This window comes from Cydia splendana, chromosome 20 (genome assembly GCF_910591565.1).
Source record: "Cydia splendana chromosome 20, ilCydSple1.2, whole genome shotgun sequence".
Classification (NCBI taxonomy): Eukaryota; Metazoa; Arthropoda; class Insecta; order Lepidoptera; family Tortricidae; genus Cydia; species Cydia splendana.
In genome coordinates, this window is record NC_085979.1 from 9023378 (window position 1) to 9050586 (window position 27209).

General features: G+C 38.1%; 2 protein-coding genes across 3 annotated transcripts; both read right to left on the minus strand.

The window, feature by feature from the left end:
- Positions 1-561: 561 nt before the first annotated feature.
- Positions 562-26759, minus strand: LOC134800723 (protein tyrosine phosphatase domain-containing protein 1-like). 2 transcript variants are annotated; one of them, XM_063773244.1, is made up of 13 exons: positions 26637-26759; positions 24699-24765; positions 23907-24019; positions 15919-15999; positions 15153-15268; positions 14098-14220; positions 11166-11349; positions 9951-10071; positions 9381-9546; positions 7219-7349; positions 5825-5935; positions 1365-1502; positions 562-867 (listed from the first exon to the last, which is right to left on the minus strand). In XM_063773244.1, exons 1-13 carry the CDS (start codon positions 26714-26716, stop codon positions 562-564), a joined length of 1737 nt encoding a protein of 578 aa, XP_063629314.1. In that variant the 5' UTR covers positions 26717-26759. The 2 variants fall into 2 exon arrangements, with proteins under 2 accessions (XP_063629314.1, XP_063629315.1); XM_063773245.1 differs by lacking the exon at positions 26637-26759 and adding an exon at positions 25776-25861.
- Positions 11761-12893, minus strand: LOC134800923 (retinol dehydrogenase 12-like). The gene has a single exon (XM_063773454.1). It carries the CDS (start codon positions 12813-12815, stop codon positions 11847-11849), a length of 969 nt encoding a protein of 322 aa, XP_063629524.1. The 5' UTR covers positions 12816-12893; the 3' UTR covers positions 11761-11846.
- Positions 26760-27209: the final 450 nt, after the last annotated feature.

Below are 27209 nucleotides of genomic sequence, written 5' to 3' on the forward strand. Positions count from 1 at the left end.
TCCAAACACAGAATAGCGACGGGATAGAACATTATAAGACATTAGATTGAATATGAATTTCCGTCTTTAATCCATAATAAATACGATACAGTAAAATACTAGTGGCTCTGTGAGCAGTAGACCTCGCGATAACTTTAATCAATGTAAAAGTGAAATTATCACAGTAAGCTCACAATGGTCTTAAGCGCCATAGATCCTATTGGCGCTTAAGTCCTTTATGCCAATTTCCGCATATTAAAATATTTAAATAAGATTAATTAAAAATCCAATAGTCTAAGCAGGTAGAAGGGATTATTAGTAAAAAGGTAAGCGATCTTGTCGTCTTATTTTATTCAAAAACACTTGAAAAGTAAGTTGCGGCTAATATCAATCATATTATAAATAGCATAATATGTATGTGACCATTTACATTCTTTGGTTTCATAAGTAAAAGGTACTTCAACGTAGCATTTTTCAATTGAAAGACAAATCAAGACTGTGTACCCTTTCTCTAATGCAAAAAAACGAAGTAGTTATACACCTACTGAGTATGAAAACTACTTAATGAAATAAAAACAAACATTATTTCCACGCTTTTATTGGGCGCCGCACAGGCACAACAACATCTCTATCATCTCTCCCAGGCTTAACCATATCCTTCTGCAACTCTACAACGAATCTCAACATAAAATTCACGATCTGACTCGCGGTGCCGTCGCGGAGCCGCGGGAAGTCGCGTTTGGTGGGAAGGCAGCGGCCGTTGATGGAGACAGTGTGGTGTGTGAGCGAGGCGATGAGGCGCTTTATGATGTCGACTTTCTTGTTGGCCGCTAGAGGGCGTAGCCGGGTCACGAAGCGGAGGAGGTACTCGAGGAGAATCACGTCTTCCTGGAATGTAAATTTATTTTATTTTGTAAGACGAACTTTTAATTGAAGGTGTGATACCGCGTACATATTTTTTTGGAATGAAGCTGCTTTACATGTTTAATTTGATGCTTGTGTTCTAATAATAGTTATTTATTTTGTTATTCGATTTATAGTTCTCTTCTTGTATATGTAATTTAATGTATCCCTGACATTGGTTCTGGGCTGCTTGAACTTTTTAAACATTCAAAGTTGAATGTTTATTTGTTTAGTACCACTACTCCTTACTAGATGGCGCCACTAACATTATCGTTTGCTTAAGCGCTTAAGGTAATCTTCACATTAGATGCGCTTAAATATGCAAGCGAGACACATCTATAAACGTGCATAGCGCTATCTCCCTCACACATTGGACCGGCGTACGGTAATGATAACCGTGTTAACCAATGTCCCTAATATGATTATTTGCTCCTTGTGGTTTGACATTCTACTCCACACTAGATGTCGCTACTAGTACTTACATTATGCATAGCCACTATGCAGGTCTCCACGTCTTGTCCTCGCCCTACGATTAGCGTCACATCCTCTCGGTCCAGGACGGGCTGCTTCAAACATTCTAACCACTCGAAGAGCAGGCCGCTTAGCACTGCTGGGTCCTCCTGTTGTTGCAAAAATTAACAGTCAGGAATATATACTTGGTCAAGCAGATCTTGTCAGTAGAAAAAGGCGGCAAATTTGAAAAATGTAGGCGCGAAGGGATATTGTCCCATAGAAAATTTGAATTTCGCGCCTTTTTTTACTGACAAGATTTGCTTGACCATCTATACTTATGGCGTTATTAGGGTTCCGTACCTCAAAAGGAAAAACGGAACCCTTATAGGATCACTCGTGTGTCTGGCTGTCCGTCTGTCACAGCCTATTTTCTCCGAAACTACTAAACCAATTAATTTGAAATTTGGTACACATACTTATGTAAGTCTGTGACCCGGAGGCGGACATGTGACGTAAATAAATGAATTTTAAACGTAGGGGGTACTTTTGGGGGGTAAATGAGACAATTAAAAAACAAAGTTTTGCAAACGATATCAAATGAAAGAGCTCATTGTGAGAATCTCAAATATATAGTTTTTAGAATTTTAAGATAAATAGTTTAGAAGTAATTTAAGCAAATTGGCAAAAAATGTCCATTCACCCCCTTTATCTCCGAATATCTACAAATTAGGTCTTTACCTATAGAACACAGGAAAACCTATTAGAAATGTGCATCAAGCGTGAGTCGGACTTAATTACTTAGTTTTTGATCCGACCCTTACGGGTTTTTTTAAAGACATTTCATCACGTTTCACTTCAAAAATACATTGTTAAACATTGTGTAATGTACGGAACCTTTGGAACCCCTAGTAGCATTTTCGTTGGGGCCCACGGTGCCAACGGTAGGGAAAACGTTGGGATGAGGTTCGTTCCGTAGCCAACATTAATTTTGTATTGGCCCACCATCGCATTTACCAACATTCGCTGTGGCACAGATGCCCAACAATGGGCCTTTGTGTATTTTGGTACCGTTGGCTAAACAACGATAATATTCGTTGGCCCAATGATGACATATATCGCATTTACCAACATTGGCAGTGGCAGTGATGCCCAACAATGGGCCTTTGTGTATTTTGCCACCGTTCGCTAAACAACGATAATATTCGTTGGCCCAATGGTGACGAATACCGCATTTACCAACATTGGCTGTGGCACGGATGCCCAACAATGGGCCTTTGTGTATTTTGGTAACGTTGGCTAGTCAAGGATATCATCCGATGGCCCAATGATGACAAATATCGCATTTACCAACATTGGCTGTGGCACTGATACCCAACAATGGGCCTTTGTTTATTTTGGTAACGTTGGCTAATCGACGATATCATCCGATGGCCCAATGACGACAAATATCGCATTTACCAACATTGGCTGTAGCATTGATGCCCAACAATGGGCCTTTGTGTATTTTGGTAACGTTGGCTAATCAACGATATCATCCGATGGCCCAATGATGACAAAAATCGCATTTACCAACATTGGCTGTGGCACTGATGCCCAACAATGGGCCTTTGTTTATTTTGGTAACGTTGGCTAATCAAAGATATCATCCGATGGCCCAATGACGACAAATATCACATTTACCAACATTGGCTGTAGCACTGATGCCCAACAACGGGCCTTTGTTTATTTTGGTAACGTTGGCTAATCAACGATATCATCCGATGGCCCAATGACGACAAATATCGCATTTACCAACATTGACTGTAGCATTGATGCCCAACAATGGGCCTTTGTGTATTTTGGTAACGTTGGCTAATCAACGATATCATCCGATGGCCCAATGATGACAAATATCGCATTTACCAACATTGACTGTGGCACTGATGCCCAACAATGGGCCTTTGTTTATTTTGGTAACGTTGGCTAATCAACTATATCATACGATGGCCCAATGACGACAAATATCGCATTTACCAACATTGGCTGTAGCATTGAGGCCTAACAATGAGCCTTTGTGTATTTTGCTACCGTTCGCTAAACAACGATAACATTCGTTGGCCCAATGGTGACGAATACCGCATTTACCAACATTGGCTGTGGCACGGATGCCCAACAATGGGCCTTTGTGTATTTTGGTAACGTTGGCTAGTCAAAGATATCATCCGATGGCCCAATGATGACAAATATCGTATTTACCAACATTGGCTGTGGCACTGACGCCTAACAATGGGCCTTTGTGTATTTTGGTACCGGTGGCTAAACAAGGATAACATTCGTTGGCCCAGTGAGCACAAATATCGCATTTACCAACATTGGCTGTGGTACTGATGCCCAACAATACCAGTTGAGTTTGCTTGTGGCGTCACTAGATGGCGTTACTGTCTCCAAACATCGAAGTTATAGTTATTTTCTCGATTATTCCGGATATAATCATAATATTTTTTTAAAGTAACTTATAAATCTAATAGCTATAACTATAAAATTTATACATAAATTTAAAAAATTGTATTTTACCAACATTTTCTCAATTTAAATCTCAAAAAACATAAATCTCGCTTACGAAGTTTCGAAGTGCAGTTAGTATATATACAAATTAGAGTGTATAGTAAGTGTACTTGCTTCGGCAGTACATATACTAAAATTGGAACGATACAGAGAAGATTAACAACAACTGCTGCCTTAGCCTAGGGCCTTCATGTGGATACAACCAATGCCTACCGTAGTGTAATTGTAATATTTATCAGCAAAGGCCCAACGTCGTATTACACATTCACTTACTTAACGTAGGGTATCTGTAGGACTCGTAAACAAAAGCCCATTACATAATTAGACTGTAGGCACACTATAAATTACACAACTATTTACCTACGGTAGTATTGTAAGAATCCTACACAAGGCCCAACGTTAAAGTTACAATGTTGGCCCTTTGTGGGACAAGCTGTGTTGGGCCTTCAACCTGGTGCACGACTACCTACCGACCTACCTGACTTGCCGTTGGGTAATTGTTGAATTTGCAAACAGAAGCACAACGAAAAAATTGCCCTTTTTTATTTTTTTGCAGTTGGCCCTACAGCAAGCCATACGGCCAAATGTAACAATTAACCAACCATCAAACAAATGTGTATAGGCCCAACCACGGCCCAACCAAAACCACCACCGTTGAATAATTGTATGATTTATTTAAATAGGCCCAACGAAAAAATTACTCTTATGGCCCTCTGTTGGGAATCTTCGGGAGGGCCTTTGTCGAGGGCCCTCCAGCAAATCGTACGGCCAAATATAACGGTTGCCCAACTAATACGTAAACAAAGGCCCAACAAAATCCCTACAAGAAAATGCTATTAGGGACGCGAGTTCGACTCGCACTTGTCCGGTTTTGATAAACGCGTTACTGACCTGAATTAGCTATGAATCAAAGACATATTGAAACGACAACATGGCTGACTTGTGCTGTTAATGTAGTTCAAAACTCTTTAAAAGTACTCTAAGCTGAATACATTTTGAATAAAACCTGTAAATACACTTCAGTTCCTATAACAGCGGTTTGAAGCCCATTACCCGAATTATGATATAAGCGCGCTGTTACAGCAGCATTGTTGCCAAATGGTTATTGGATTGCTTTTAATAATAGGCTTTTATAGCAACAGAGAAGAGAGTTGAGTAACAGTTGTATTAAAGCACCTTCTTCAGACAATTAGCTAATCTATAGCTGTTACATGATTTTAATAGAACAATTATGCTGAATAAAAGTGATTTAGTAGCGCTAACTCAGCATTTATTAAAAGGTGGAATAAAAGTGCTAAAAGATAGTGGCTATAAACGTTTATACGACATGATTATAGCACTAATTAGCGAAAATTGCTACTACGATATATTGGTGTTTCAACAACCGTAACTCGGCTGTTATACGATTACTGGCGGCTTAGCACGGTCGCGTTTTTATCCCTTGTCACCATGCCTGTCACGTTCTAACAAGTATGTAAGTGCGAAAGGGACGCGCATAGTGATAGTCGATAAAAATGGAACCGTGCTGAGCCCGCAGGCTGAGTAAATCAATTCTTATACGACTATTTTGCTAGTTGGGATACTACAGTCACAGAATAAATAATAGTACTACCGTACAGAGAGGAAACTTCCTACAAAACCGAAGTTTGACAGCGGTTCAGGGTCGAATCATGCTGTCCCGTTCTAATATATGGCACTATCCCTTTCGGCTATTTAGGGTTGTCAAAATACAAGTCATTATCGTATCTGTGGTCGTGCACGCAAAGGGAAGTCAAGTTGTGTCAACCCTAATAATTGCTCGGAACAATGCTGAGCCGAATGGAGCCGAGTTTGCCCGAAGGAAGGAGTTTCGCACCCCTGACTACAGTCAACTTTATACTACTACACGGATACTAGATCATAATAGTGTAAGAGTATAGACACATTCATTTTGAGGGTTAAGTACCTCTTCGTCTATTTTCTCGATGGCTTCTCTCCTCTGGTTGATGTCTATGCGCATCTGCTTCAAATACTTCTGTCTTTCTTCTGGAAGACTGTGATGGTCCACTACAAATGCCTGGAGAGAAACATAGGTTTATATCACAAACTGGAAACGGTGTAGCGATAACGTAGGAACGTCCTTGTAACCCACGATCATTTTGACAGTTTTTAAGTAGAAGTTTTTACTTATTTAGATAACATATAGGTACCTAATAAGTACTAGAGTTAGATCAAGAAAAGTCTGCAGCGATTTTGATAGCCCACGCAGTCCAGGCGGCGTAGCACGGTCGCGTTTTTATCCCTTGTCACCACGCCTGTCACGTTCTAACAAGTATGTAAGTGCGAAAGGGACGCGCATAGTGATAGACGATAAAAATGGAACCGTGCTGCGCCCACAAGTGTTATTTTAAACGTCAAACTTCTATAAAATTATGACGTATATATGACACTTGCACTGCGTGGGCTATCAAAATCGCTGCAGACTTTTCTTGGTCTAACTCTATTTACTGTGTGTTTCTTAGCTCAGCAGTAAAAGGGTCCGAAGAAAAGTTAAATTTAAATCCCCATCCGAACCGGTTATCTCACCGCGCGCCTAGTGCGCTGCGCCACAGAATAAGTAGGTAATAGTACTACCTGTACGGTAGTACAGAAAGGACACTTCCTACAAAACCGAAGTTTGACCGCGATTCGGGGTCGAATCATGATAAGTATCCCTTTCTAACTTATGACACTATCCCTTTCGGCTATTTAGGGTTGTCAAAATACAAGGCATTATCTTATCTGTGGTCGTGCACGCAAAGGGACGTCAAGTTGTGTCAACCCTAATAATTGCTCGGAGCAATGCTGATCCGAACGGAGCCGAGGTTGCCCGAAGTCCTGAGTGTCTCCCCACTGGCTGCGCGCGGCTATCATGAGATCATGACCGTTACTATATAATGCACTTTTAATGCCTGAAAATGGAGACCTATTAGGATCTCCGAAACATGTCGCGCGAGTGACTAAAAATACATGAGTTCAATCGTAAACTTGGCTTAATGTTAGTAAGGTAATTGGCCAGTAACTGGCCACCTGTTAGTAACTGCCGACCCAAAACTAAAAATGAATTCTATTCACCTATAAACAGAAGGCGAGCCCGTCCCTCTTTTGTTTACATAGTTAGAAAAAGACGGGTAGTCTATCTCGCCGCGAGATACTGTCGCGCCAATCATGTGCTTGGCCTACAGCCTTCAATAACTAGCCATCCTTATATGTTATGTTCATAGGTGAATAGAATTCATTTTTAGTTTAGGGTGGCCAGTGACTGGCGAATTACCCTATGCCTCAAGACAATATAAATTCGATGAAAGAGACTGTCTGTACCTCATAAACGTGTAAGGCCGGTATGGTCCCGCTGGTGGCTCCCGTGATCCTGCTGACCGTCTCCAAGTTCCTCTCGATATCTTCTTCTACGGGATCCCTCCATTCTATCATGGGTAACGTTGGCACTTGATCTGAAATAGCAGACTTTTTAAAAACCATTTAGAACTACCGACATCCTATGAAAAAGACTAAATTTGACACGCTAAATTCGATATGAAACACTAGCATGTGATGTCACAATAAAATTACTGACTCTTTATTGTTTCATATGGGTTTTAAAATAGAAATTGTGTCTAAAAATAACTGCTGTCTTGAGTAGCTGTCTATACGTCTGTCTATTAATATTCTGGTGCTTTTTATTTCATGCATGGTGTAAAATAATTTATTTTGAATACAGTCAAATACCCCCGAATGCCGATGGTCCCGGGTTCGAATCCCGGTAAGGGCATTTATTTGTATGATGATACAGATATTTGTTCCTGAGTCATGGTTGTTTTCTATGTATTTAAGTATTTATATATTATATATATCGTTGTCTGAGTACCCACAACACAAGCCTTCTTGAGCTTACCGTGGGGCTTAGTCGATTTGTGTAAAAAATGTCCTATAATATTTATTTATTTATTTATTTATTTATTTATTTATTTATTTATTTATTTATTTATTTATTTAAATACCCTATTAAGTATCTTTCTTAGTAGTTTGTGCGCTATTACTAGGGCTTCCAAATACCAGACTTCTTTCAATACCGGTATTAATACCGAACCTGTCTTTATCAATACCGGGATCCCGGGATCCCGGTATTGACTATAAATGGCTTAAAAAATTTGAGTTTTTTTTAAAGGCTCACTTTTACACCAGATATGTATGTCCTTAGCTTAGTATATTAAACAATAATCGCCATCTGCAATAATTATGTGAACCCTCCAGGTTGGCAATCATTTTATCCGCCTTGTTGACTTCACAAGTCACATTTTTAGTTCAACCTAATAATCAGCCAATAAATATTCTTTGGCACCAATAATTCGTATGCCATTACCCATTACAATTAATTTCTTTCTACTTTTTGATAAAATTTTAAGAACTAATTGTATTAAGGGGCTACCCGACATTTTTGACAAGTTTTGAATCGAATCTCCTATTTTTTCTAAAAAAAAAAAACCACTTTTTTCGTATCTAGTTTGCAGTGAAGAATCTTACAATTACATGTACGAAATCTAAATATTTGGGTTCGTATTTGACGTCTCGAGAAACGTGTCCAGGGTTTTCATTTTAAACTAATTAACACAAAAGTTATGGCCAGAAAACCAGTTTTTAGCCTAAAATTGTTCAACTTTGATGCCAAATATCTCGAAGGCGATGAACTTTGAAGTAAATATAGGATACTAAACTGCAAAACGTAATTCAAGACCAAAAAAAGTAAGACAATGTTGCCACTGCAATAATTTGTTTGTAAAATAGTAAATTCCTTTTGATAAATAATCACGCTAAGATAATTTATTTATTAGTAATTTTACTCCTGCGATTTAAAAAAAGTACTTTTATATACTTATTTTTGCATAAATACAAGGCGCGCTAGCAAAAAGTGGCAACATTTTCTTACTTTTTTTGGTCTTGAATTACGTTTTGCAGTATATATTGCTTCAAGCTGTTGTTGTTAATATAATAAGCTACAAAAAACATTAGAAAACTAAGGGATTCAAATCGAAGGTCATTCGCGTGGGGTAGCCCCTTAATATATCCTGAACATCAGAATTCATCACCAAATATTTATCTAACGCATATGCACAGATCATGTTTCAATTAAATGATCTTCTTTAATTAAATTGGCAAGTTATCTTCTTGATACAGCCGAATTTGACCATTTTAATAGATTTTAAACGTTATAATAGGCACATTTTCCTTGTTTTTGAAAATACCGGGATCCCGGTATTTCATTAAAAAATACCGGTATTGAAAAATCTGTTTAAACAGACGGGATCCCGGGATCCCGGTATTGGAAGCCCTAGCTATTACGTTTTCTTAATACCAAAATCGCATAATCTGACCGATGGATTTACCCGAAGTTTGAAGTTAAGCGACTCATACGTGCAGTTGACTTCTACAGAATTGCCTTGCTCCATGCAATTCTGTAAAAGTGTTGCTGAGATTCAACTACCAACCTGTTGGGAGTTGATCGGGAGTGGTGGGATCCGGCGCCCGCACTTGCCGAAGCCGGTAAGAGAGAAAAGACTTGTAGAAAGGCCTGTTCTTGACGCGGAAGTCCAGACCCACGCTTTGATGGCAGCCGCTCAGCTTCAGGAGGCGCTCGCAGATACAGTATATTATCTAATAAAAGAAAAAATATATGAGGAATATCAATTTAGGTAGGTATATTCTATGTTACTTGGACAATAGGGAAGAATTCAGTTGCTTTGCATATTACTCCCGAACTTCTTCGCGCTTGTGTCTATGTGGGGTTAAAATAGGTAAGTACCCACCCACGTTCAGTTATCTTGCTGCAGAGAGGGACAGGGAAACAACATATACCTCTGTCCCTCTCCGCAGTAAGTATCACGAAAAAGGATCAGATTACATAAATAGGTAGCCCGAAAGCGCATGACTTGTGGTGTCAGCCTAAAAGAATAATATGTCGATATTATGTCAGTGACAATTAGATTTATCCGTATCTCATACTCATATACCCTTATTTGTTTGAAGCAGTTTAAAGTGACTGAAATAAGTAGATAAACCTTTGGAAGTTCTTTAAAAGCCCTTTCGTCGAGCCCATGAAGAGTTGCCCGTTGCCGGTACAGGTATTGTCGTATTGTAAACTCTGCCGTCTTCTTATCTTTCGTCAACATTACCGACTCCCTGCAAAGAAAACCGGTTTTTATACGTGGGCCGAGATATTTTTTCTTGACGATATTTTTTATGAGACGACATATTTTTTCTAAGTGGCCAGTCCAGGAATTTTCAGTATGCCCTAAGTACACAAAAATCGCAGGAGATCGCAGCCCGTGAAAGCCTGCAACCTTGGAGGATATAACCAATCGAAGTAGCCATTACCAGGCGTTCCCCTCTGTCGTACCTCTATGACCAATGGTCATACACATTGTATGGACTGACGTTTATCTGACATGGCTATTTTTACGTTACGTATACATTTGACGTACCCCTAGGGCCTCCGCAAAAATCGAGACTGTTTTGTACAGGAAATTACAGACAAGGCGTCTCCATTCGGTTATATCCTCCAAGCCTAATACCGTGGTGTTTTATATTCTGCCATCGAGATGGTGGAGATGTTGGGATGAAAGAAGAGAGAAAGTTGGGTTAAGAAATTGATTTATATAAATAAACTCACTTGGAGCTAAAGATAGCCGTCTGTGGGAGTAGATAGTGTTCAAACTGCTAGCTGTACACACAGTATCTGTCCCGAAGTCTGCACAGACCGCGGTCGTTTCTCGCGCTATAGCGTTCACGACACATTCTGCCATCGAAATGGTGGAGATATTGGGACGAAAGATGAGAGAAGGATAGATTTACAGCAACCGATTTAAAGATACTCGATTCGAGCTAAATACAACCGTTTGTGGTAGATAGTGATCTGCTGCACACAATATCTGTCCCCAAGTCTGCACGGAACGCGGTAATTTCTTGCGCAGTCTAATGGCGTCGGTGGCGTCCATAGATGGTGGAGGAGTTGGGATGAAAGATGAGAGAAAGTTAGGTTAAGAAATTTATGAATAAAAACTCACTTGGAGCTAGAGACAACCGTCTGTGGTAGTAGATAGTGTTCAAAATGCTGTACACACAGTATCTGTCCCGAAGTCTGCACAGAACGCGGTCGTTTCTGCAAGAATCTAATGGCGCCGTAACCATGACACACTCTGCCATCGAGATGGTGGAGGAGTTGGGATGAAAGATGAGAGAAAGGTAGGTTAAGAAATTTATGAATAAAAACTCACTTGGAGCTAAATACTACCGTCTGTGGTAGTAGATAGTGTTCAAACTGTTGCACACACAGTATCTGTCCCGAAGTCTGCACAGAACGCGGCCGTTTCTTGCGCACGAGTCTAATAGCGTCGTTGGCGCGTACGCGCAGTGAGTAAACGAGGTAGCACGCTATCAGCACACCGGTGCGCCCGAGACCTGGAAATCATATCATACTTATGCTTTTTTTATGCATAGATATGCTTACAAAACAACTACCTATTCCACAACTATACCAAATTTTATGCCATTTGAAGATAACTAACGAACCTAACCTACCATACTGATATAAAAGAGTGGTCATTTTGCGTTCTAGACCGTTCGCGATGTAGCCTAAAAGGGATATAGGCAAAATATTACACTAGTCATTTTGCGTTCTAGACCGTCCGCGGCTATACCCATGAAAACACCAGGCATTTTTACTTAAAGGTCATGAATAATCTCTAGGTATTCCGGGGACCATTTGTTACTAAAATACAACGTATAATTAATGAACGTTAATTTACGATGGAAATAACAAAATGAAACCAAATAATTCGTGCAAAAAAGTCATTTATTAGCACAATACACGTAATAATTAAATTACGTACGTAGCTATTGAATAAAGGACCAAGTTAAGTCTACACCGACTTTGAGGTGATAAAGTGTGGAAATTCCTAGCTCCTTGTAAGCCGAACACTCTCTCTCCAAACCTTTTCAATAAGTTCATCATCTTTAGCTTCTTTCGGAACTGCACTGGGCCTACAATCAGCGTAATATTTCCCACTTGTATCCTCTAATTCAGGAGCGACACTCAAATGAATCGATGTCTGAGCACCTTCTTTGGCTGTCTTAAAAAGAACTTTAATCACTGCCAATAATACCTTCCTAGGTATCGCAGGCATACGGTCAAAGATATCAGTTTTTACTACACCAGGATATAAAGAATTTGCTGTTACTCCTTGAGGAAGCTTCTTGGCTAACGCCTTTGCCCAAAGCACATTGCAAAGTTTGGTATTACAATACCTAGTCCATTTTCCTTTAGTGTTCAAGCCTGCTACGTCTTCAGGAACAAATTTAGACATAAACCAAGCGTATGAAGACACAATCACTATACGACTTGGTTTTGAATCCGTCAGCTTTTTGAGCAGTAAGTTAGTTAGAAGAAATGGGCCTAGATAGTTGATTTGAGTTACTAATTCAATCCCATCCTTTGTAGTTTTCTTTTTGAGTCCAGCACATCCAGCGTTGTTGACCAAAATGTCTAATCTTTCTTCATTATCGTTGAATTCTTCGCAAAATCTCCTAATGCTTTTAAATTTTGAAAGATCTAAATGTCTATATTCGACATTGGGGTTCTTCGTTGTTGCTATAATATCTTCAACGGCAGCTGCGGATTTCTTGTTGTCTCTGCTTGCAATAATGACCCTTGCGCCCCTTCTGGCTAGATCTCTGGCCGTCTCAAGTCCAATTCCAGCGTTGCCTCCAGTCACAAGGGCGGTTTTCCCGTGAAGCTTCGTCTTACACTTGCAAACTCCCTTGATAGGGTCTAGCCATAGTTTCAGACCGAGGATGATAACGATAAATAATATAGTGAAATAAAAAATAAACTTGAGGAGGTAGAAGAGAAGTAAGTAAAAGAACATGTTAACGTGTCAATTATGTCCACATTAATGGATGAATTGTAACTTTCCTTTTGTTATTTAATACAGTCATGCCGAAAAGTCTTACCGAATTAGCGTCTTTACGAATAAGCGTCTTAAAGTATATTAATTAGAGCGTGTTTAGGTATTGCGAATACCTACACTGTAACAAGTATATTAGGTACTGAATGATTGACAAGATCCAATATAAAGCGAGGTCATCAGATACTAGATGTAAATGTAATCTTATTATTATGAAATTAGTCGCTCTGTAAGCTGACGAGCGAACCCCACGGCTTCGCCATTTTGAAAAACTTCCAGAAACTGAATCTACAAAGAAATTCATATAATCATTCATATATCTGAACTGCACCCAAAATCTTGAGAATCAGTTGAGAAATGCGACACGTGGAGGAGAACAGCCGGACAGACATATTACGATTCTAGCATTTGTGTCCAAGTTGAAAAGCAGAAGCTTCGCGCTCGCTCAGTCAATTACTTTGTGTTGTACTGGCTTCTGCACGCGAATTCGTTATATGAGATGATTATGATGATGATTGATAAAAACTAGGTATGTTAAAAGTATTTTCTAACCGATTGTACACTGTTGTTTTGCATAATGAATTATCTATTTAAGTAACTACCACACATTAACCTTCATCGGGTCGCCGTATTGATTCTAAATTCCAGACTTGTTTACATACTTAATTGTATTTGTTTAAGACATGCAAATAAAGGCCGGCTTCGGAAATAACAAGTAGGTACCCTACCTATAGTCTGGCGAATAACATTTGTCAGTAACGGTAGAATTAATAAGTTTTTGGCAATATCAAACATCGCTAAGAACCATTGCAAGAAAACTAGTTTTCACGTAAAAAACCGAATCGAAATCGGTCCATCCGTTGGAGAACTAAGCTGGCATAGTCAGATACAGACATTGGCGTCAAACATAGACCCCTACGGGGGTTAAAAATGAAAATAACTCGAAAACCAAGCTGAATTCAGTGTATAAAGTTACATGACATTTTTAACTTAAAATATGGTCAGATCGCTGTTATTCTTTATAAGAAGAAGAACTACATTTATTTAACATCTTAAGTAGAAAAAAATAACACATACAACACAAATTACACAAACTAGATGCTAAACAGGATCCCCACTCAGCATAATGCCACGACAAGTCATGACGCTGATTTTCAGTGGGTACTGACATAGTACAGGTATAGTTCTTGTTTAAATGATGATGATGTGATGTCCTCCTGTTTAAATAATATAGTAACGTCACCTGCATGGCAATGTATGGCCACCCTGCCCTCCTGCAGCGCGAATGAGAGCACCTTGGCCATGTCTAGCAGCCCACTGAGGCTGGCTTCCCCGTAGTCTGGCCAGGCAAAGTTGTAGTAGTAGACTGGGGAAAAATAAAGGGAAAATTCTCGGAAAAGATAGGTAGGTAGGTATATAATTTATCTAGACTCTAGAGCAAAGAATATTTTTGAGTTAGTGTGCAATAGGGTATTTGACTAGTCAAATCAGTTTCTTTTTCCGAACTGTCAAAACGATTTTGCTACTATGAAATTTATATGAAACACTAGCATGTGACGTCACGATCAAATTACCTACTCTTTATAGTTTTATACGGATTTTAAAATAGAAATTGTGTATAAAAATAACTGCTGTCTACGTTTCTTTATTAATCTTCTGGTACTTTATTTCATGCATGGTGTAATATAATTTTCACCACACCAGCTCGGAAAGGCTTACTTTGCACTTCAAAAACTGATAGCAAAGTTGCATTTTATTCACATGTGAGGCAAAGTAATCAAATGCACATTTTGAGTTGTTTTCTTATGTTTGCTGGTAGAATTTACTTTTAAAGATGATTTTGGATCATAAATATTTAATAACATTCATTTGGATTTGATTTGGTTTGATTTTTTTTAATAATTTACATTTAATATTTGCTTCGGGTTGGTGTGGTAAAAATGTTTGTTTTTCACTCGGGGGCAAATTTTGTCTAACCCTCGTGCTTTGAAACCCTCGCAACGCTCAAGATTCCATTTTTCGAACTACTCGCTACGCTCGTGGTTCAATTTTGGAATCTTTCGCTTTATCAATATTAGCACGAGCGGTTTAACAACAACTTTGCCCCCTTGTAAAACAAATAATTATTATTTTAAATACAGTCAAATATCCTATACTATGTTTATTACTAGATCCGGGAGACCAGTCTACTTATTACCTACATAAAATTACCGAAAACTAAGACATTGGTTGATTAGCTAGCTTAGGCCTTAGGATTTCCTCCACCGAAGTATTCCTCTTATAATAAACAAAACTTACTGTCGTTGGCCATGAAGATGTTAGGATCATATGTGAACCCAGAGCTTGTAAGGGGCGGGCCGCAGCTTGCGTGTTCGCCGGGTGTCTGTAGATTTATCACCGTCCGGATACCCCAACTACAGGACACAAAGGTCTCGTCTTTTAGGGCTGATTTAGACGGCGCGCGAACTCGCAGCATGCGATTTTAGATACATTACCGACTGTTGGTTACGTCCAATTCAACCGACCGATCAAAACCCACAATGTAATAAAACTCGCATACGAGTTCTCGCATCGTCTAAATGAGCCATTATAGGCGCAAAACTAGTGAGATATGAGAAATTATTTTTGAACTTTGTCACTGAATTTCCTTCCGGAAAAATCGTGCCCCCTAGTTTGACAGTCGAAACAGATGGCGCTGTATTGCGCAGTATTCTGGTCACTGAATTGTTAAACGTCAATTTTTGACAGCCAAAGTTAAAAGTTAGTTAGCGCCATCTCGTTAAACTGTTGAATTCGAAACACGAAATTATCTTAGATACAACACATGTTATACAATAAATCTTTAGTACCTTTTGTACTTTCTATTTTCACAAAAAAATGATGCTGTGTCCACATCTAACTACAAACTTTATTTACCTACTAGCTTCCACTCGTGTCTACGTTTGCGTAGAAGTTATAAACAATTTCAACCTCTTTTTAAAAGCAGTCGTTGGGGAATAAAGATCGAGTATATTCTCTTTAAAAAGCAAGGTAGTTTTTATTATAGTTCTAAAACAACTGTTACCTGTGGAATTGCTGTATAATATTTCTGGCGGCGATACCAGCGGTGCTGGGGCGCGCCATCGCCAGAATGTCGTCGGTGATCCTATAACAACAGATAGATTTAGCGTGACGTGTTGGCAGTCAGGATGGCCGTGTCGGAGTTTTATTTTCATGTAGATTATGGTGGAAAAGGGTGCGACCCGATGATAAAGGCAATCAAATTTTGTCAGTAATAGAAGAATAATAAAACTATACTCTATTACTGGCATAAGAAAAAGACAGTATGGAATGGAAGAGAAAGCCTCCTTCCTTATCCTTACCTATGATTAAATTTTGCCCTCGTAATTTCGATGTCTGAACTGTACCTAAAAGCTTTTTTCTGTTATAAACTATTTAAACGGATTACTTATATCGCGTAGTTTTCCTGGCCCGAACTGACCCGTGGTTCGAAACGTCGGGAATTACTTGGGAATAGTTTTACGTCATGAATGATGATGATGCTCTCCTGACCGATTTCGGCCACAGCGACTGTGTCAATTTTTAACTCGTGTTATTAGATTGTAACTGATCCACTCTCTGGTGGGCCCTTAGGTGCGCACGTCATGAATAAGAATATCGCGGTAACCGAACACAATTTTATTCTGTTATCAAAATTACACACATGTTCACTAATTTAAATGAAAACACCTGCATAATGAACATTTTTCTCCAACAAATAAAATAAGCACTTATACGAGTAAAAATGCCTGCACTGGCGCTAAATGCCATCAACACACGACACAGCGGCATTAACGTATGAACATTATTGTCCCAAGTCTGAATCTATCAACGAAATACAGACTAAAAACTACATTATGAACCAAAAGTTAAAGTTCAAAGTCGAATGGCTATTTGTATAGATAAGGGCCTAACAGTCCGGTAAATTAACATAATAAGTGGAATGGTTGAAAAGTCACGCTAAATAAAATTATTACTACATATTTATTCTCAAGGATCCATTTGTTAAATTAGTTTGGGGAGAAATTACTATGCCTACCTATAATGTGGTTCAGGCGGAGTATGTCACTTTCTTAGGACGTCACATTCTGAGGACGTCACATTCTGAGTTCGTCACTTTCTGAGTACGTCACTTTATGAGAACGCCACTTTCTGAGGACGTCACATTCTGAGGAAGTCACATTCTGAGTTCGTCACTTTCTGAGTACGTCACTTTATGAGAACGCCACTTTCTGAGGACGTCACTTTCTGAGTTCGTCACTTTCTGAGTACGTCACTTTCTGAGAACGCCACTTTCTGAGTACGTCACTTTCTGAGGACGTCACTTTCTGAGAACGCCACTTTCTGAGGACGTCACTTTCTGAGTACGTCACGTTTTTAGCATAGGTACGATTTAACAGTATAATAAACCTGCACGAAAAATGTATACTGCCAGCAACCAGATTAGCTGTTCGAAATACCTACGGTCGCTTTTATATCCTACATACCAATACCAATCTCTGTTTGCCTTACGCCTGACTGGTAGAAGTAGAGAATTCCATTTGGCAAAACGTCCTATGTTACGTGCAATAAAGTGAAAATAGACAAATAAATAATAAAAAAACAATTTAATTATGTTTAAATCAGATTATTTAATTCAGAATACTTAGAAACTACAAGCACCAAAACATTTAGCCACAGATTGGAGTTAGGCCGGCAACAGCTTCGATTCAATACACATAAATGTTTCGCACAGTAGAAACCATGATTTTATCATTCGCCCCTGTGATTAGCTGGTGAAGATATCACGGCAAGCTCACTGACACCAGTAGAAGGTTCATTCCCACATATTTACATTTAAACGGACTGCCGCTCCTTTCGTGACAACATATTCTTCAGCATACCGCGTCTTCTGTCATGTCTCCATAAACTCACGTGTTTTTTGCTGATGATAGTGTAAATTTTGGATATCTGCGTATAAAAATCAGCTCTTGCAGTTTTATTTTAGACAAGTTTTGTTTCTTCTCGTGTCACCTGTGGAGAATAGGCGTCTAAGGATTTTTTCTTCATATCGTTGTCGAATTTCAGAATATATGTTCAGCCATCAATCACTTCTGCGTATGGAGTGATCCATACTCTCATAGTTCTCATGTTCTGCATATATTTAATGTAATTTATTTGTTTGTTTTCTTCCTATATAGGTTACACGATGAATTTTTTATTACATTGTACTTGATTGTACTTTTAGCCTGACAATAAAAATCTATCATGTCGCCGATTTGACATCGCTGATTTTTTTTCTATTTAAAATCCGAAACTACAAAAAGGTTAGGTATATAGTTTGTCAAAGGACTGTCTCATTTCAAACATAGACAGAGATAAACATACTATCTTTGTCTTACACTAGTACTAGCACCCAAAAGAAAAGGATGAGTAAAGTTGTCCTGGTTCTTACTGACTGCCAAATTGGTTTGACCAACTATATACCTAGTCCGCCTTATACGACAAATCTGCGACGGTTTGACAGTGTGGAAACGCCTCATTATGCATCAAAGTTAAAGGTTTTTACAGATGGCGCCAGCATAGGTTCATAAAATCTTTTCTTAAATTACACATTAGATGATACATAAATGACAATTTGAAATAAGTTTTCAAAACCATTCTATTCTGAAATGTGTAACTAAAGTAGCCTGAAAGGAACGTGATTATGATTTTAATCAGTCTTACATTGAAAATATCTATGTCGCACTAAATATTTATTGATAGCGTATAAATGAAATGATAACACTTATTGTTTGAGTTCAGTGTCCCAATTTAGAAGATTAGGAGACCAAGGACTAATTTTATCTTGCTATTATAGTTTGTCAAAGGACTGTCTCATTTCAATCATAGACAGAGAGAATCAAACTATCTTTGTCTTACACTAGTACTAGCACCCAAAAGAAAAGGATGAGTGTAGTTTTTATTGTTCTTATTTAATGACAAATTTGATTGACCACTTACAGTCCGTTATAGTTGAATTATCGAGAAGATGGAATTGCATTTGTAGTGGTTGTATGCTGATAGTACAAGAAAATAGAAAATTCAAATATAGAATGCCTGTAAACAAACAATACTACTACATATGCAATTCCACGCTCTCGATGATTCAACTATAACTCTCAGAATGAACTTCGTTTTTCGGGTAAAATCGAACGTATTCGCGTAATAGAAAATGACAGCGTCGTACTGATTTAGTTGCAACTTGCAATCCAACACTCAAACTATACAGGGTGGTATGTACCACGACGTCCAAAATTTTTTAGATTCCTCAATTCAATTATAGAATATGTATGTATTATATATTATATTATATATGTCGGACCCTGACACCAGAAAGACGTATTGCAGCGTTATAGTTCATTATTTTAGACGCCTGTATAAAATCGATTAGCAATGTTGAGCTACGTATTATTTGGTTGTAACAAAATAAATAAAGTTGTGCAGAGAGTAACTCCGTCTATTGGCGCATTGTTGAAATAAAGTTGCGTAGAGAGTAACGCCATCTATTGGCGTGTTGTTGAACTGAGATGACAGGTAGAAGGCTTTGGAACGTCGAGAGGTTTCTCTCGAGTGAGCGTAGGCACGAGTTGGCATTTTTGTCGGTATGTTGGTAGACTGGTCGAGCAGGTTTGCCAACTTGACTTTGAGGCGGGAGCAGAGAGGCTCCGCCGCTGGTAGTTCTTCTTGATCGGACCGCGCTAGAGATCGGACGTACTCGTTAGCCAACCTCGTGCCTAACTCGCCACGTTCCTGAAGGCTTACACCTGAAGGATTATTCTGATAGCTTATAGAATCCAGCGTTCTTTAATCATTTAGCTAAGTGTTTTATTTCAAGCGTTATTTTGATTTCTTATGTTTCATTAGAAGCTTACTTTTGTGAAATAAAGAAAGGATGTGTGATGTGTTGTTTTGAAAAGATGTGTCCCGCTGAGTTTGTTGCCGGTCCCATATAGGGCTAAATCTTCTCAGGTCAGAGGTGTACGGTTGGAGCCGGCCTAGTTTGAATTGAATAAACATTTAAACGGTTTCATGTGATCTTTTTATTTTCAATTTTTAATCAGCTAACCACCTAATAGCGATTAGTTCTTTTTTTAAATTTAGTACTAAAATATGGTGGCCACTAGCTAGTATGGTTAACGAGTCCGAATGTTTATTTCATGCACTGGTAGCAATGGTAGCATACTGGTTTAGCTGTGAAGTAATACATTATCGTACTACCCCCACGCGCCCACCGCCTTTTAGGACCATTGGTATTCGACATATATTATATTATTTTTCGTAGTTTTAGAGTTTTTAAACTTTTAACTTTTGTTAAGAAATTCCGGGGTGAACCAATTAATTTATTTAAAAAAACTATTGATCATTTTGAATGTTTCTTTTTGTAAATAATCCTTTACAAACGACGCAGTTGCTAAAAAAAATCAGCATCCTCACTTGGCTGCGAGTTGAAAAAAAAAAGACAAAAGTCAATGTTTTACGTTCAAGCAGGTCAAGTTTAGATTTTACCTAATAAAAAAAAACAAGCGACTTCAACGACTTTTGGTTATTTTAGAAACTGCTAGTCCCAAAGTTTTTTTTAAAGGTAAAAAAAAGTGACAATAGTCATAATTTGACAGAGTCACCGGTCAAAGGAATCGAGGTGGAAAGTTCCCAAATTAGTAATCTGATAGCCCACGTAGTGAAGAATCTAAAAAAAACAACGGATTGCACTCCGGGAGTGCCGGCAGAAGTGTCCGTCTTACGTCTTACGAATCTTACGGTCACGTGACCTGTCGCGAGTTTAACATATTTTCCCCATCACAAAAAGTGCACAGCGCTGCTAAAGAAGTTTTCACTTCAAAATTTTGGACATCAGGTTTGTACCACCCTGTATAGAGTAGTTAATACCACCATAACTAGTAGGTAAATATTTAAATTCATATTAAAATATGTGACTTTTAAGTATTGTATAATTATTTACAAATTAATTTTAAAATTTTCGTTTCAATTTTTTTTATATTAAAGTAAATTTTAATTAAAACTAGAGATAAAAAAAAAAAAAAAAAAAAACAAACTAAAAAATATACTTACCTACAAAAAAATATGTGACTGTTATTATTACCACTCTGTATAATTTCAGCCAGAAGTAGTAAATGACGGTGTGACGTTCTGCTTTCAAATTATGATTCTATTTTATTTAGATTATGACAAAAAGTCAAATCGCAATATAGTCATCAACCAAATATTAAGCATAACGTCATTAAATTAGGGCTTGTTTTACATTGAGACAATAGGTATCCCTAACTTTTTGCGAGTGAGTAAGAAAGCAGAACAGCAGTATCACCTTCGCGTGTTACCGCCGATACCCGATGTAAGTATCTTTCTAAAATCCGAAGGTCATTCTGAGAGTTAACGGACTGTAGATAATATGTTGCGCTAGCTTCGACCCGCGACTTCATCTGCTTGGAAATATGACGATGATGATGATATCGTACCTATGCTAAAAAACGTGACGTACTCAGAAAGTGACGTCCTCAGAAAGTGGCGTTCTCAGAAAGTGACGTCCTCAGAAAGTGACGTCCTCAGAAAGTGGCGTTCTCAGAAAGTGACGTCCTCAGAAAGTGACGTACTCAGAAAGTGGCGTTCTCAGAAAGTGACGTACTCAGAAAGTGACGAACTCAGAAAGTGACGTCCTCAGAAAGTGGCGTTCTCATAAAGTGACGTACTCAGAAAGTGACGAACTCAGAATGCGACGTCCTCAGAATGTGACGTCCTAAGAAAGTGACATACTCCGCCTGAACCTATAATGTATTTATGGATACTTACAAATAATACGCAGTGTTAGGTATAGTTGCCACATTGCCCTATATATACATATATCACATGACGACTATAGGGAATAAGAGTCATTTTGTTGATTTGTCTAAGATTCCCCGAAGTCGTATTTAAATAATTATATGGAGAATCGAGACAAACCTAGGTGGTTAAACGATACTATTGCAATTTAGTTTAGATATTGTGATTATTGTGTTGTAAGTACCTGAATAAATAAAATAAAATATTTATCAATTTTGCAAGCTACGAATAGAAAAATAAGATTCCATTAATCACATAAATGGCAAATTGTCGATATGCTAATAAACAAGTAGAATAGGCCTCTCCAAGTGTGTTGTGGACATAGTTGACCGGCGTTGTCACGAATGGCGTGTTCACTCAAACAGGGCGGACACTTAATTGTAACTAATTTGCTTACATTTATTTTTATTGTCGCTATTATACTAAACATGCTATTAATAAAAGTGGGGTAATTTAAAATGATAATTTTATTTTCCACATCGGAAGGCGAATCGCGCCAGGCGCATAAAATAAGTTCGGAAAAGATAAATACCTACTGTTTAATGTCGAATCGCAAATAAATGCCCAATAATGTAAGTCCTGTGGGTTAAGTATTTAGTAGTAAGTTTTATTATGTTTGTTTTTGTTTATTTAAATGAGTCGTAAGATAAAAAGATTTGAAAATCTCTTTGACATTTTTATATGAATTACTTTTTCAAAGTACTGACGTTACACAGACGTTGACAGCTATTTTCGTGGCGAACTGTACCTATTATAAATAGGGTTAGGTAATTACAAATAAACGTACTAATTTACAGTGCTGTCAGAAAAACTAGGTCACAAGCTTTATATCGTAAAATAAATAGTCCTTAGCGTATGTAAAACAACTTACTCTCAATCACAATAGGGACTAAGTCAACGAAATGCCATTCAAGTTTCAATCTTAACACAACTCGTTAAAGTTTAAAATAAAAAGCGGGTAGTTATAAATGTTACTGTTTAGTTTTAGGAGTAACTGAGTGGCGCACGCACGATATGTAAAGTTGTTGACAATGAAAAGGCCGTTCTTGTATCACGCTATTGTATGTTTTTAAATATAAAATGGACGAAGGCATTATTATAAGCTGCCGACTTATGTTAAGCTTAAAATCCTGGGTTTACTTTACCCCATCAATACTTACACTCAATACCCAATCTGTACGAGAAAACACGGGGAAAATATAACTCGGGTAACTACAGCTCACAGCAAATTACATAAGGTATAGGGACCGTGCGCGTTGGAGGGCCTGCGATCTTGTGGCCTAAATCGGAAACATATGTGCACATGTACATTGTACAAGTGCTACGAGTACCTTCTAACGTTCTCGTAGGTACGTTTCCTTGTGCATAGTAGGTTCTTCCATCTTCTGGGTTACATCGGAAGCATAAACGTTACATTTACGCTTCGCGCCAAAAATCTGACGGCTGCTATGCTGCCCCCAATAGTTCATGTTCGCTCCCTGTATAGTAACTAGTACAGCAGCAGTCGAATTAACTAAGTGGACGAGGTTTCTAGAATGGTCTTCAAACGCTTGTATTATCTCGACAATTTGTCGTGTTTAGATCTTTTTGGACACTTCACCTGCTTCATTTTTTCCGGTACAGAAAAGCTACTTTTTAACAAAGCTCACGATTGAACAGTATAATATTACTAAACTAATTTCCTTAACCCGTGGAGCGCCCTATATACTGTCACACGTGTGATGGTAATTAGTATACGAGTAGGAGTTCCATACTAAGGTAATTCTGGGGCGCTCCACGGGTTAAACATGTCTTTATTCGGCTCTCATTTCGACTTTTAATATAGGTCCCTGAATCCAACACTGCAATGGCAAGGTCGCCATGTGACGCGCATCCAGGTGAATTGGCCGGGAATATGATCCGTTTGTGTTAGAGTAACAATTTTTAATGTAGTACGAGTAAGAATAAACGGGGTCTATTAACGAATTTCAGTACTTGCTCGACATACTACAAGATTATTTTACCTAATAGACAAATTGAAAAATTTTAAGGTTTTTTATGAAATTTAAAACGGCTTGATTTCAATTTTATCTTTAATACAAAATATTCTAGTATCGCTCGCAAGCGTATCTGCTTGATTTTTTTTATAAGTACTTACTACTAGGTACAATGACTTACCAATCGGAGTATAGTCCCTGCAGGGCAGACTGGGGCGCGGGCCGCTCGTAGGGACAGCGGGCGCCGCCGCAAAACAGTGCACATTGGAGCCCCGCGGGCGTGCTCACGCGCACCTGACACAAACATACAGCTTGGCAAAAAAGAGTAGAAATTAAAAAGTGGCAACCCTGTAATGTCGTTCCTTTCAAATCAATTTATATAAGAAAACGGGACGACACTACAGTGTTGCCACTTTTTAATTTGTACTCTTTTTTGCCAAGCTGTAGCTTACTATATACCGCTAGAGTCGGACCAAGCTTACTCTGCGTAAAGTCGTTACAAAGTTAGATTAGCCGGACTCTTTATTATTTTTGATTTGATTGAATAAAATTCTTTATAAAAAAATCCGAAAAATAAACCAGATAATATCGCATGAATATGAAAGTACCTAGAGGATTACCAGATGTCAGGAATTTTAGCCGTTTGTAAGGAATATGCCGCATGGCCGGAATACGAAAATGTCAGGAACTTAGTGAATTAACAGACTTTTCTATTATGTATAAAAACGTACATTATTCAAATTTACTTACATAAATCCAAAACAAATCAAATTCAAACAATATAGCACAAACAATGTAGCATGTACATAGATATTAAATATTTATTAGATATAAAAATATAAAATATTTCGCAAAAACAGGAATTTTGTCAGGTAATTCCAAATTTGGATCTGGTAACCCTATATGGTAATGTTTATCGCAAATAAAAGATAATCTTATTCTTATTCTATTTGTAACTTGCAAATTCACTCACCTTTTCGCCGAGGGCACTGTAGTGCGCTGGCGGAGGATGGTTTATGCGACGACGGGATTCTCGGCTCCTGACAATTAAATTAATAAAATTTAAAGCTTACATTTGAATTAAAATTCTCATAAAATTTGTAAGAAAATCAACCACAGAGATAGAAATAGGGATTAAAGTTGGCATAATACTTATAAGTCACTACACCTTATTTTAACAAAGTCCCCCGCCGCGTCTGTCTGTTTGTGTGTTTGTATGTTCGCGATAAATTCAAAGCTACTGAACGGATTTTCATGCGGTTTTCATCTATCAATAGAGTGATTCTTGAGGAAGGTTTAAGTTTATAATTTGTTTAAGGTTTACCCGTTGCGAAGCCGGGGCGGGTCGCTAGTAATTTACTAAAAATTAACCGAATTACAGAATTGTTTACCGCGTAAACTCCTGTAACTATAATCCTATTAATACAACTATTTCTGTTTTTAACGTTGATTATTAACGAGCATTCTTGATTTATTATACTCATTACATTTATTTTGGAGCATAGTTATAATAATGCTTTTTGTAGATTAGATACTGAACATAAGTTGAAAAATATTTATACATATTTTACTGGATTTTGAAATTGGACCATAGTGTAAGTTGTGGACTAGAGTTAGGTACCTGATTTTACGGTACACCTAAATAACAACCAAACTCAAACCTAACGGCTCGGCTCACAACTACAAGGTGTCAAAAATATGTAGTGTTTAACGAATTGCGCAAAGAGAATTGCTCTTATTAAAGGTATCGGAAGTCACAGGTTGTGGGTAAATCAGCTCATTGCGATCAGATCCAAGGGAGATAAAGGAGGTTTGCTTCCCTCTGATGGAACATTGTAAACAAGGACTTCTTTAATTTTAAAGCTCCATAAGAATAAATCCAAGAATTTCTGGGAAATGGTCACCTAAAAGTAAGAGACGTAAAATTTTTTGATGCGTCTGCATTGAATATCGTGTGTACAACGCTACAACGCTATCTACTCTACATAAATACTAGAAAATAAGCAATGACGTCCTAGTATTGAGAATTAGTCTGCATATAAATACAAACCTGTCCAAAAAATGAAAACGATGAAAGTTTAGGAAGTTTATGCTCGACTTTCTTCTGTCTTTGTTGACACTCGTCATTTTCGAACCTTCTAGTCTTCGAGCAACACTGGCTTCCGACTTCTAGTCTTAGGTTATTTATTTTTAAAATTATTTTCAATATCAACCAACACGCCGTGTATTAATTAACGCATTGAGCTTTACGTGAAATGAAATTTGACGTTAATTTTCAAAAACATTGAGCAAAACCGTTGAATAACTAAACAGCTTCGATGTTAGGTTTTAAAAATGACTGTCACATGAAAGGACACCCTCGACACTGTCGTGTCCACCACATAAGTAGGTAATGGGGTAAAAATCAACAATAACACATTAGGGACATCAGTGGGTGTAGGGTAAGCATGGTAATAAAAATAGAAACTTATTGTAGTGAGTCTTGTAAATACTTAAAAATTGATAAAGGTGTACCAACTTACCTACATGAAAAAACACCTTCTAAAAATTAACGCAGGTATACTCAGTACCGTCTTTACCATAAGGGCACACGGGGCCCGTGCCCAGGGCCCCCATCCTCAGGGGGCCCGAAGGGCAGACAGTAACAGTATATTTGATTACCCATTATAAATAGAAGAGTCATAGTAGAAAAATGTTAGTATAGTTCGCTTTCTTTACTTTCCAAAAGGGCCCCAAATTCTTATGTACCCAGGGGTCCCAGCATAGTTTAAGAAGGCCCTGGGTATACTTACATACATGGGAAATATACTTATGGCGATCGTTTTCAGAAAGTCTTGTAACTCAACTAACTCAAAAAACTCCCATTTTCAATCTACCTGACAAAACATTGATAACGGGGTTTGCAACTCACATGATGCGCAATTCCGGCTTTTCCAAGTGTGATTTTATTAACTTGACGTTGGCTACGGGCAACACCGCCCTCAAGTCCATAACAAAAAAAAAGTGTGATTTTCAAAATTCGAGCAAGATCCCGAAAGCCGTTTTTTCTGAAATGTAACCATCTTCAAATAATTAACTATTGTGCTACCAGCTACCCCATATATTCCCCAATTAATACCAGACCGTTAGTTACAATTTTTCCTGATTCACTTATTTTGGATTCAAAATATAGTGAAGTTTTTATGCTGGCGTTACAACAGTGACAACAATTAGAGGAGTGAGCAAGGTTCAGAGCCAAAATGCAGCAAGTGCTCACAGCTTATATCAATAGCTTGGCGAGGTCGAGCGACTATAGCTTTGGAATGGAAGTCAAGCGCCTTAGGTCGTTTTTTTTATGGAACTTGTTTTTCGCTTCTAACTCTTATAATAATCATAAAATCGAAAAAAAATCTAACGAAGGGGATGCTTAATGATACAGTACAATACAATAAATCATGTAAAAACATTTACCGCCCACCGGTCGTCCAATATCGTCTTGAATTGA

Coding starts and splice junctions, on each gene's coding strand:
- LOC134800723 (XM_063773244.1), bottom strand. CDS start 26,716: ATGGACTTGAGGGCGGTGTTGCCCGTAGCCAACGTCAAGTTAATAAAA. Junction 24,020..24,698: donor ACAGTGCCCTCGGCGAAAAG/GTGAGTGAATTT, acceptor TGTTTGTGTCAG/GTGCGCGTGAGCACGCCCGC. Junction 7,350..9,380: donor TCCCGATCAACTCCCAACAG/GTTGGTAGTTGA, acceptor CTGCTATTTCAG/ATCAAGTGCCAACGTTACCC.
- LOC134800923 (XM_063773454.1), bottom strand. CDS start 12,815: ATGTTCTTTTACTTACTTCTCTTCTACCTCCTCAAGTTTATTTTTTAT.